The sequence below is a fragment of the Pundamilia nyererei genome, unplaced genomic scaffold (assembly GCF_000239375.1).
Source record: "Pundamilia nyererei isolate P.nyererei 1_Seehausen unplaced genomic scaffold, PunNye1.0 scaffold00026, whole genome shotgun sequence".
NCBI classification, from domain to species: Eukaryota; Metazoa; Chordata; class Actinopteri; order Cichliformes; family Cichlidae; genus Pundamilia; species Pundamilia nyererei.
The window spans coordinates 4833673-4843791 of NW_005187427.1; the positions used below are offsets into that span (position 1 = coordinate 4833673).

A 10119-nucleotide genomic window follows, 5' to 3' on the forward strand; every position below is an offset into this window, starting at 1 on the left:
TTAGATCTAACTGTCCACTGTTTAAGATAACCATGATAATAATGGATTAAAAAAACATTAATGAAGAATTATGCTGATGAAATAATAAAGATTCTTAATAAATCTTATTACATTTACAACACATTTTGCTTCTGTGTGAGTGGTTTTCAGAAGAAAAATTTAAACGGGCTCAAGACAGTTTTTTTTAAACATTTTTTTTTACTTTTTTTTTTACAAAACAGCAAAATTGGATATTAAAAATTACAAAAAAAGTCAACTCACAAGAAATAAGCATGAAAAACTGTTTAAGTTGAAACATAAAAAAACAACTTACTTTGCTACAGTGAACACTAGATGGCAGTATTATATGGAGGCCTAAAACTACCATGATCAAAATTAAATGAACAAATAACTTGTTAAATAAAAACACCATAAAATTAAAAAAAAACAACTTTTTTTTGCTAATGTGTTTCTGCATCATTATGCAAATTAGATAGGTTGTCGATCGAAGTGGAGCAACTTTTCACCTACTGCACATGTCAGAGGGATCGTGTGTTAGACGCAGGGGTTGAACCTTTTTGCTTTCAGTAAATTAGAAGTGTGAGGGCTCATTACAAATTTAAATACGGAAGAAAAGTAAAATAAATATCAACATATTTGTTTTGAATAACTTCTTTACCAAATGAATGATGTATTTATTTTGTTTGTGGCAGCTTTGGTCCATTAACGAGGTTGCTGATAAAGGGATCATGTTCACATGATAAAGAAACAAATCTACCAGCCATAAAAAAGAAATGCAAGTGTTATGTGGTGAAATATGTTTTCACTCTTTGCTTTGCAACAGATGTCTGAAGACGAGGTGCTCCAAGCTGTACTAGAGGCAGCGGTGCCTCCTGCTGTTCAGGAGGACAATGTCAGGGCAGAGCTGGTTTTTCTGGATCAGGATCATTTTCACACACGTCCTTATCATTTAGCACCAATATGTCTCCTATCAAACATGTCTGGGACATTCTGGGTCAGTTTGTTCATCAGTGTGCCTTTTGCATGATGAACACGCCCCAACCAGTCAAACCAGCCCCTCCCTGAGCGTGGATCCACCAGTTAAAAGAGGGGTTTTCCTTCCCACTGTCGCCAAAAGTTTGCTAATAGGGGGTTTTCTGATTGTTGGAATTTTCTCTGTATTACTGCTTATAATAAAAAGCATCTTGAGGCGACTGCTATTGAGATTTGGTGCTATATAAATAAACTTGAACAGCAGCAATCGATTATCATTGTACAGCTGCAGGCTGCTCATCCAGGAATGGAGAGCAATTCTTCCACACATCCAGGAGTTGGGTGACTGCTTGCATTGGATCACATCTTATATTTACATATGCCATAGTGTTGGTCTATAAACTCTATTTAAAACACTGACTTGTGTTCCTTTTTTAGCTAGCATGTGACTAAAACAGTTGGAGCACTCTGGTTTTTCGAATGGGTGACTCATTCCAAAGTCCAAATCAGTTATCCTGCTGAGATGCTCCCAAACAGCAATACTGAGCTTGCAGTATCCTTAATAGTTATAGAATGTTTTAGGATAAAGTTCATGATTTTTCTTTTCTAAAGGCGTTTAGGATTAGGAGGTTAGATCAGGAGTTAGATCTGGAAAAAACAGGGAAATCTTTTCTAGTATCTTTGGAAAGTCGCGATTCCAACTATGATTCTCACTGCAAGTTATCCTAAGTAAGAACAATTAGAAATAGGCTCAGTTTCAAGCTTGCCAATTGCCAAGGCCTCCTCTGTGACTCTGGGTGCTCCTCGTCTGGCTCCTGTTTCAGGGATGTACGGTGAGAATCAGCAGCCACCTCTATGACTGTGCTGCATCTGCTCCTGAATCCGCTCCAGCACCTCCTGCATCTTTCTCAGCTTAAAAACAAAATAGGAGAGTAAATACAGGTCTGATTACTCATAAGCTAAGTTGATGAATGAATGAATGAATGAATGAATGAATGAATGAATGAAGAGAAACACACCTCTTCATCCTTTTCATAGATCAGTCTTTCCTTCTCAGTGTCAGCGACGGCCAGAGGCAGAGGAAAGTCTGCCTCACTACCGTCCCGATATTTCTCACGCAAACTAAGACCAAACCCACACACACAAAGATATTACAAAAATATCTGACCTCACTGTGCTTAACAGGGTTTTTTTCAAGTTTTTTTTAATATTGGTTTGTGGTGTTGTGCATCCTGCCTCCACCCACCTGCGTTTCCTCTCCAGCACCACCATGCGTGTCATGTTCTGGATGCACTGAGCTCTGTAGTTCTCATAGTGAATTTCCCGCGTCACGTCCTTCAGATCTTGCATGTGCGTCCTCACCAGCATGTTCCTCAGCAGCAGGAAGTCTGAGTGAGCCGGGTTCTCCACTGACCATGCAACAGCAACATTGTTACCGCATCATAGTGGATTCTTTGTTATCAAATGGAACAACAGCCAGGTGCGCAACTGACACAAAATGTACTCTAAGGGGTAATGATTGAGTAAAAGTAAACCAAAAAACATAAAAAAAAAAAAAAACTAAAGTAAAATTAAAATTAAAAGGCTTGGGGTAATACCTTCTACCACGCCCCAGGGATAGACGCGACCCCTGAACTTTCGACCTTTGCTCTCCACCTGTACGTTACTCCCAATCACAGCAAATGGGATGCTGTTCTGCAAGAAAACAACAACAACAACAACGACGACGACAAAGAAAAAAGCCCAAACCAAAATAAACCGTCAGCCTTAAAATAGACCAGACAACACATTTCAACCATGACAACTTGAATAAAATGAGGAACCTTAAGTATCTGTTCCTGTGTCTTGAAGTCTTCGTCCTCATCTGAATCACATTCAGGAAACTGGTAGATGTTTATCCCAAACTGCTTGATCTCCTCCCTGATCTGGAGCACATGAACACACATTAGGAGAAGATGTGTAACAGAAATAGATAAACTATATAACAGAGATTGGAGATCAATTACAGAACAGAACTGGGTTGCCAGAGGGTCAAATCGGCCCTGCTGGATAGCTTTGCATAGTTTGAAATTAAAGGAGTCATGAATAATTCCAACTTTGTGCACTGCAATTCCTGCTGTGTTGTGATACAAGGCAGGATGGATCCATGCGTACACCAAACTCTGACCCTAACTGCAGAAATCAAGACTGCTTCAATCTGATCAGACCAGGTAATGCTTTTCCAGTCTTTTTGTGTCTGGTTTCAGGACCCTGTGCAAATTGTAGCTTCAGTTTCCTGTTCGCAGATGACTGCAGTGCCACCTGGTGTGATAACCTGACATTGTGCTTCAAAGTTCCACATGTGTGTTCAGAGATGCTCTTCTGAATACCTTGACTGTAATGGACGGCTATGTGGGTTAATGTTGCCTTCATGTTAGCTCCAAACAGTCTGACCATTATCCTCTGACATCAACAGAGATTTTTCACCCAGAGAACAGCTGCGGGCTGGATATTTTCTCTTTCTCAGACCATTCTCTGTAAACCCTAGAGATGGTTCGGTGGGAAAATCCCATTTAGATCAGCACTTTCTTAAGTACTCAGACCAGCCCTTCTGGCCCCCCAAAACTATGTCACATTAAAAGTCTCCTAAATAATCTTTCGTTCCCATTTTGATGCTCACTTTGAACTTCAGCAGGTCCTCTTGGCCATATCTATATGCCTAAATGCATTGAGCTGCTCCTGTGTGATTGGCTGATTAGATATTTGTGTTAACAGAGAGTTGAACAACACCCAGTGAAGCAGCTGTGTGTACATATTGGTATAACTGAGCTGTTACCTTCATCTTCTTTCTGCAGACCTCTGCTGGTGTCAGGCTGTCAGCTTTGGCCAACACAGGAATTATGTTGACTTTTTCATGAAGCGCCCTCATACAGTCCACATCCAGAGGTCGAAGGCTGATAAGAGAAAATAGTCACATACAGAAATGCGCAAAAATAAGAAAAAGTTTAGCTGATGCTGTTGGAACAGTGTTATCGCCGTTTCATCAGTGTACCCATGTCCGAACGGTGAGATGAAGTAGAGGCAGCAGTGGACTCTGTTGTCCTGAATGTTTCTTCTGTTCAGCCCGCTCTCGTCTCTGAAGTACTGTTCAAACTGCTGGTCGATGTAGTCGTCTATGTGCCTCCAGCTGATGCAGAAACAGAAAATGAATGAGTGAAACCTGGAGGCACACTGACACTCAATGTGAGCGATGAAATCAAGGGCTACGTATGTGCTTCACGAGTTCAATTCAAATGCCACCAAAATACCAAAAGTCTTGCTCGAGTTAAGCTGGTTTGACTGCGAGGAGGAGTTCGTGACCTCACCTTTCTGTGTTGTTGACGGCATCTCCGAACCCTGGCGTGTCTATGATGGTGAGCCTCAGTTTGACTCCTTTCTCCTCAATGCCAACGGTGTGTTTGATGATGGCGACTGTTCGACTGATCCGCTCTGTAAGCGCACGCAGTTTGTTCAAAGACGCATGAGATCACACACGTGACATCAGATTGTGTGTCTACCCCCCCAATACAGAAAGTGAAAAACTAATGCTTACCTTCAGCATTGAGAACTTTTCTGTCCTTGTAAAGATCCGTGAGGAACAAACTGTTGATTAGTGTGGATTTACCGAGACCGGACTCCCCTACAGAGACGTTTGAGTAAGGTAATAAATCATCTGTCTTCCTCGGAAGAATTTGTGTCAACAGATAAAGTTACAGGGATTTATGGACGCCACGCTCCCACTAATCAGTGGCGTGTTTTAATGATCGCTGGCAGAGCAGTGATGTCCGTTATCTCCACTTAAGAAGATATTTTTTTAACTTTGTTTTACTCGTTTATCATCACTTAAGTTTTTTGATATTTGATATTTTTGACTTGTTGTGCCTTTTGTAAAACCCTTCCTCCTCAGGAGAGAAATCAGACTCACCTGCGACTATGAGTGTGAATGTGAAGCCTTTCTTCACAGTTTTTCTGTGGACCTGGTTTGGTAATGTGGCAAAACCTACGTACTCCTTGTCCTGATCCTAAAGAAGGAAAATACAAAGATAACATACACATATGGGGATATTTACTGCTTCAATTAGAAATTCTCTCTACATCCTCGAGCTTCAGTGCTCCTTAGTTAATAAAGCAGTCAGATATGGGCCTGAAATGTCCAAACTGGTTATCAGTAGCCCCGTCGTTCTCCTCATGGATACTGTAGCACTTATTATCTTGAATAAATAAACATATATTTTGTCACAATAACAGCCATGACTCTCGCGTCACAGGCTGATCCCTATTGGGCCACAAGCTGGACTGCAAAGGATCACGAAACCTCATTTCACTTTGCCTTTGCCCCAGAAGCTTCGGTGCACCGACGGTGAGCAGACAAGAAAGGAAACCATAGACGCGTCTTAGCTTTAGAGCTTAATATGCTCTTTAAGGGCCAGACAGATGTGATAACCAAACTCGCTTGCCGCTTTTTTTTTTCCTGTGTGAAAGTTGATGTCATAAACTGTGTTTCTTTGAAAGCTGCATGAAGGAGTTGGAAACTGTTGAACGGGTACTGAAAGTGGGTGTAAGGTTTTAAAGATGTACTACGAAGTAAAGTAACACAGAGGTTCAGGCAACAAACATTTAGAGACATAAACAGCCAGACATTATATAAAATAGTAAAAACACACCTCAGGAGAGTCGTAGGGGTCAAAGCGTCCCCAGGGGCTACGTGGGCGCATGGAAGGGCTGAGCGGCGAGTCCAAAGACACCTGAGAAACAATCTGCCTCCTCAGCGGTAGCTGCTGAAATTCTGGATCTAGTCCCATGTGATTATGCCTGGGAGGGACTGCTGGAGAGCCCCTGGGGTGGAAGGGGATGGTGCGGACCAGAGAGGGAGTCCCAGGAAGGCTGAGGTGTCTCCCATTGATGGGGCTCCCAATGCCTTCTGCTCCATAGTGGCCTGGTCTCTGGTGCTGTTCACCAGAGTGAGACATGAGAGGCAAATCCCTCATGGCATAAGGATACTGCATGTCCTCCTGGTCCCTTATGGACAGACTGGACAACTAAAACAGAGAGCAGCATGATTTTTCCTCTGTCTGATATTATTTTTTTTAAATTAGGCACAGCAGACGAATATACCTCAGCTGACAGGACTCTTATGAAAGCCCCTCTCTAATTATGAGTGTGTGGATATATGTGGCTGATAACCGTGCTCTCCTGAAGGTACCGCAGTGATGCTGGGCTGAGGCTGATTTTGGTCATCTGATAGGGGGAACCAGCTCACTTATCTGCCTCTTTTTCTCACTGTGGCTTTGTGTAGGTGTCCACAGCCTATGTATGTGTCCACAACATAGACGGATTATCACCACACTCACTCAAGATTGTTGTCTAAGCCTCGTGTTTGCAGTCAAACATAAAGATGGGTAAGCTGGAAAAACATCGAATCCTAAAACCTGAAGAAAAGTCGCATCATGATTAAAATACTCATCATTCGTGTATCAATCATTGGTCATGGTTGTACCTCTGTCTGTCTGACCTCAGCGAATCAATGGTAATGCTGATATTTTGGCTTTAACAGCAGTAACTGGAGGTGTTTTTCCTCCAAGATAAGCACTAACTTGGCTTCCTGTTAATCACATAACATTACACACTCCAGACTGCCTGTTGTGAGAAGACAGAAGGTTTCTCACAACAGACCAATAAGATTGTCTTTGTCCTCAGAGGAATTAACTTAATAACTTAAATTTCCAGGGTAGCCACCTGTTCCAGGAGCTCTGTGTCACAAGGCTTTGACAAGGAGATATAAATAACTTAACAAAGAATAGAAGCTGGAATTTATTAAAATGGTAATTGAAGGAGGCCATGAGGGGGTGATCTGTATTCTGGTCATGCAGTAAATGAATCATAATGCTATGACAGTAAAACCATGATTTTTTGGTGTTCCACTGTAATTTTCCTCCCGCCCTTTAGATATCTTTAACACTACTAAAATTAAAATAACCAGGAAACTAAAAAGTCTGATTGTTTGTTGCTCTCTGAATACATGGCCTAATGACGTATCTTTTCTTGCAGTGTTGGACTAAACCCTTCACTGATTAGGTGTGACCTGTGATCTCATTATACCGTTACAAATGCCGTCGTCCATCTGTCCAGGCAGGATGTAGAGACCGTTTGAAGCTGGAGGTTCGTAAACAATAGGGTGAAACCGGATATACCCACAAGGCTGTGAGTGCCGGTTTCTCAGGTTCGTTCAGCATGAAATCTATAGCTAGTTAAAAATAACCTGAATTGTATGTTTTTGTGCTGATTTTGTAGTTTTCCAAAACTTCACTCCACACCTGCTTCCACACAAAATGACTGTACCCTATGATGAGGAGCTAGGATAGGGAATTTCCACCTGCTTTATCCAAGATAAACACCCTGGGCTCTTAAAGTGGTTAAAGGAATGCAGAAAAGCGCCGGCCACGGTGCTGCTGGATTGACCAGGGTTTATCTGGCATTCCTCTACCTGTCAGCTCTCATTACCCACAAAACTTTGCAGTAGGCTTAATCCAGCTTCTAGCGCTCTGACAGGGTTGGGGTTTGGAGATTTAACTCTTAAACACACACATAAGCTCAAACAAACACTACTTCTATAGGCTACTCTACAAAATTGTCCTACCTCCTTGCCCGAGAAAGTTGAAGCTTTGTTTTGAGGAGAGCAAATTGGAAAAAATATATATTAAAAAATTATTTATTCAGGTTCGCTGCATCCATCCTGCACAAGCTAAAAACGTAATCAATTTAATGTTACTACACACCCTGATGTCTAAAAAGTAAATCTGCAATAAAATGCAGAACTGAAATGGAAAAAATAGCAGAAAAATACTAAATGACCCATAACCCCCCATTGTTTGTACAAACAGATAAACTGATGAAATTACAGTAAATAAGATGAGAAAACATTAGCTTAAGAATACAATAACCTACAGAGATATAAATCCTTGCAGGATTGTCACAGGCTGCAGCTTCAAATTGGCTGAGCAAATTTTATCTGCTGAAAGTATCAGTGTAGGCCAATTCCAGTTGCTTTCTGAAGGAGCCTTGTTCTGTAGACTTGTATATTAACTGGATTATAGACTTACCTTTTTTATTGCTGCGAAATCTGACGGGAGAGGACATGTGCTCCATGCTGCCAGTATCCAAGCTGTCCCTGGATCAGAGGAGGGCAGCGCATGGCTGCAGCACAATGCTGCAGATGCTCTGTGGGCGTGTGCGTCCCTGAATTATACTACTCAGCTCCGGGTGCACCCTGCTCCATGTCTACTCAGTGTTACCGCTTTTCTGTGGTTACACAACAGCTTAATACAGCTCAGCGATCATCATCATCATCATTATAATGATGTTAATGGAATGATTGTGAATCTTTAATATATTTAAAAAACACAAATTTCGTGCAAAAGTTTGAGTGTGTTTTGCATTTTCTCTAATCCACAGAGGGTCAAAAGCATACATACAGAAGTCAAATGTAATATTTGGTTAAATATCCCTTAGCAAGCTGCACCTCAACCAGATGCTTTTAGTAGCTATAAACAAGCTTCAAGCACAATTCTGGCTGGAAATTTGATCAGTTTTAGTAAAGTTCATTTAAATTAGTTGGTTTCCTGTCACAGACACAGATTTTAAACTTCGTTCACAAATTTTCAATAGGATTGAGGTTGGTACTTTGGAAAGGCCCTCCCAGAAGCTGGATGTAAGCCTACTTTCCAAAACCAGTTTTGATGTGTGTTTGGGATCATTGTCCAGGTGGAACTTCTCAATATTTTAAAGATTCATTCATCCAGCTGTTGATTTGAGGTAAAGTTGAAGAATTAGAAGGTACTCTTAATTCTTCCCAACTTTTGTAAATCTACAGTACAGCGTCATAGATCTTCACTGAGATCCATGGACTTCCTCATTGTTTGGAGTATTGGTCAATCTGAGGCTCTATGTATAACTAAACCTGTGTGGATTATAGAAAATACTGTTTAAATTCTGATTTGTGACCCATTGTTTATTTAAGTCATTAAAAATCTATGATGTACAATCCTTCCACATAGCAAATAGAAAGCTCAAAGAAACCACTAAAAGCTCAAAATTACCATGACATTTATGCACATGATGAGTTGTTATAAACCTCTGACCACAGTGAGTTAATTTTACACAAAAAATATGTTTGGAGTATTTAAGACTGGCAATCCAAGCTTGAGGTGGCATAAGATACAAATAACTTCCTATTTATAGGAGAAACCTTAAAAAAGAAAAAAAAAAAGGAAACATTATCTTAGCAGTAGATTATAATACCATAATTAAAGATCTGACAAAAGTAGTGAGTAAAATTTCCAGCATTTCTATCGAGTGGCTCAAAGTGTGTTACAATGAAGAAGAGTGGAGTCTATCAAAGCAGTAAGTGTTGTGGATTTTCTACTACCGGTAGTTGTTTTGTAAGTATGCTCCCTGGAGTAAGTCCACAATCACATGTGGGCTAGCCCAGTTTTAATACTAAAAGTCCATAAAATTCTCTTCATTTAATCTTTGTGAAGCCAAAAAGACATGACATGTATAGTACTGTAGACGTAAGCAAGGTTAGCGCTTCAGCTTACTTAGCTATCTGTGCTTATTGAGTTATATTTATGCAATCATTTTAAATTTTTTTGGCAACCATGAAAGCTTGAGTCTGAAAGTTGCTGCCATTTTTATGTTTTAATATTATTGTATTTAGGTACATTTAGTCAAGATTAGCCAGTTTAACTAAGCTAGCCTAACGGCTTTTTTTGTATAAGAAAAGTATGTTAAATATTTTGGTAAGTGTGTACACGTTCATGGCGTTATATAGTAAAGTAGTCACATTTAGACAATAAATCAATCAATAAACAAGCAGGAAAACGATTGGATTTAAATATATGCTAACACGTGAGGCTAATCTTAAAGTGTTTGTTCAGCTTTTTCTTCCAAATGATTAAAAAGTCTTCACGATATATTTCTGGACTAAATTTCTTAATGTCAACTCTGAACATCATTGAGCTGCTTTATATTTCAAATATTGCTGGTTGATTTACAGACTGACACCTTGTTGGCTACAGTAATGTTTTTGTCAAGAGAGGGCCCCCACTCAAGCCTACAGGTGGTGAGTTT

The 10119-nt window shown here is 40.3% G+C and overlaps 1 protein-coding gene across 2 annotated transcripts; it reads right to left on the reverse strand.

Moving 5' to 3' along the window:
- Positions 1-202: 202 nt before the first annotated feature.
- Positions 203-8284, reverse strand: septin4a (septin 4a). 2 transcript variants are annotated; one of them, XM_005727901.2, is made up of 13 exons: positions 8091-8284; positions 7628-7650; positions 5655-6029; positions 4916-5012; positions 4544-4630; positions 4317-4440; positions 4004-4138; positions 3788-3905; positions 2796-2897; positions 2571-2667; positions 2219-2381; positions 1992-2094; positions 203-1884 (listed from the first exon to the last, which is right to left on the reverse strand). In XM_005727901.2, the coding sequence occupies exons 1-13, from the start codon at positions 8134-8136 to the stop codon at positions 1813-1815; spliced, it is 1542 nt and encodes a 513-aa protein (XP_005727958.1). In that variant the 5' UTR covers positions 8137-8284; the 3' UTR covers positions 203-1812. The 2 variants fall into 2 exon arrangements, with proteins under 2 accessions (XP_005727958.1, XP_013764959.1); XM_013909505.1 differs by lacking the exon at positions 7628-7650.
- Positions 8285-10119: the final 1835 nt, after the last annotated feature.

What these genes read in the sequence shown, in the direction of transcription:
- septin4a (XM_005727901.2), bottom strand. Translation starts at nt 8,136, where the DNA reads ATGGAGCACATGTCCTCTCCCGTCAGATTTCGCAGCAATAAAAAAG. An exon ending in ACCCCTACGACTCTCCTGAG is followed by an intron (nt 5,013 to 5,654) that starts GTGTGTTTTTAC and finishes TTCCTTCTTTAG; the next exon opens with GATCAGGACAAGGAGTACGT. An exon ending in ATCTCACCGTTCGGACATGG is followed by an intron (nt 3,906 to 4,003) that starts GTACACTGATGA and finishes TTCTCTTATCAG; the next exon opens with CCTTCGACCTCTGGATGTGG.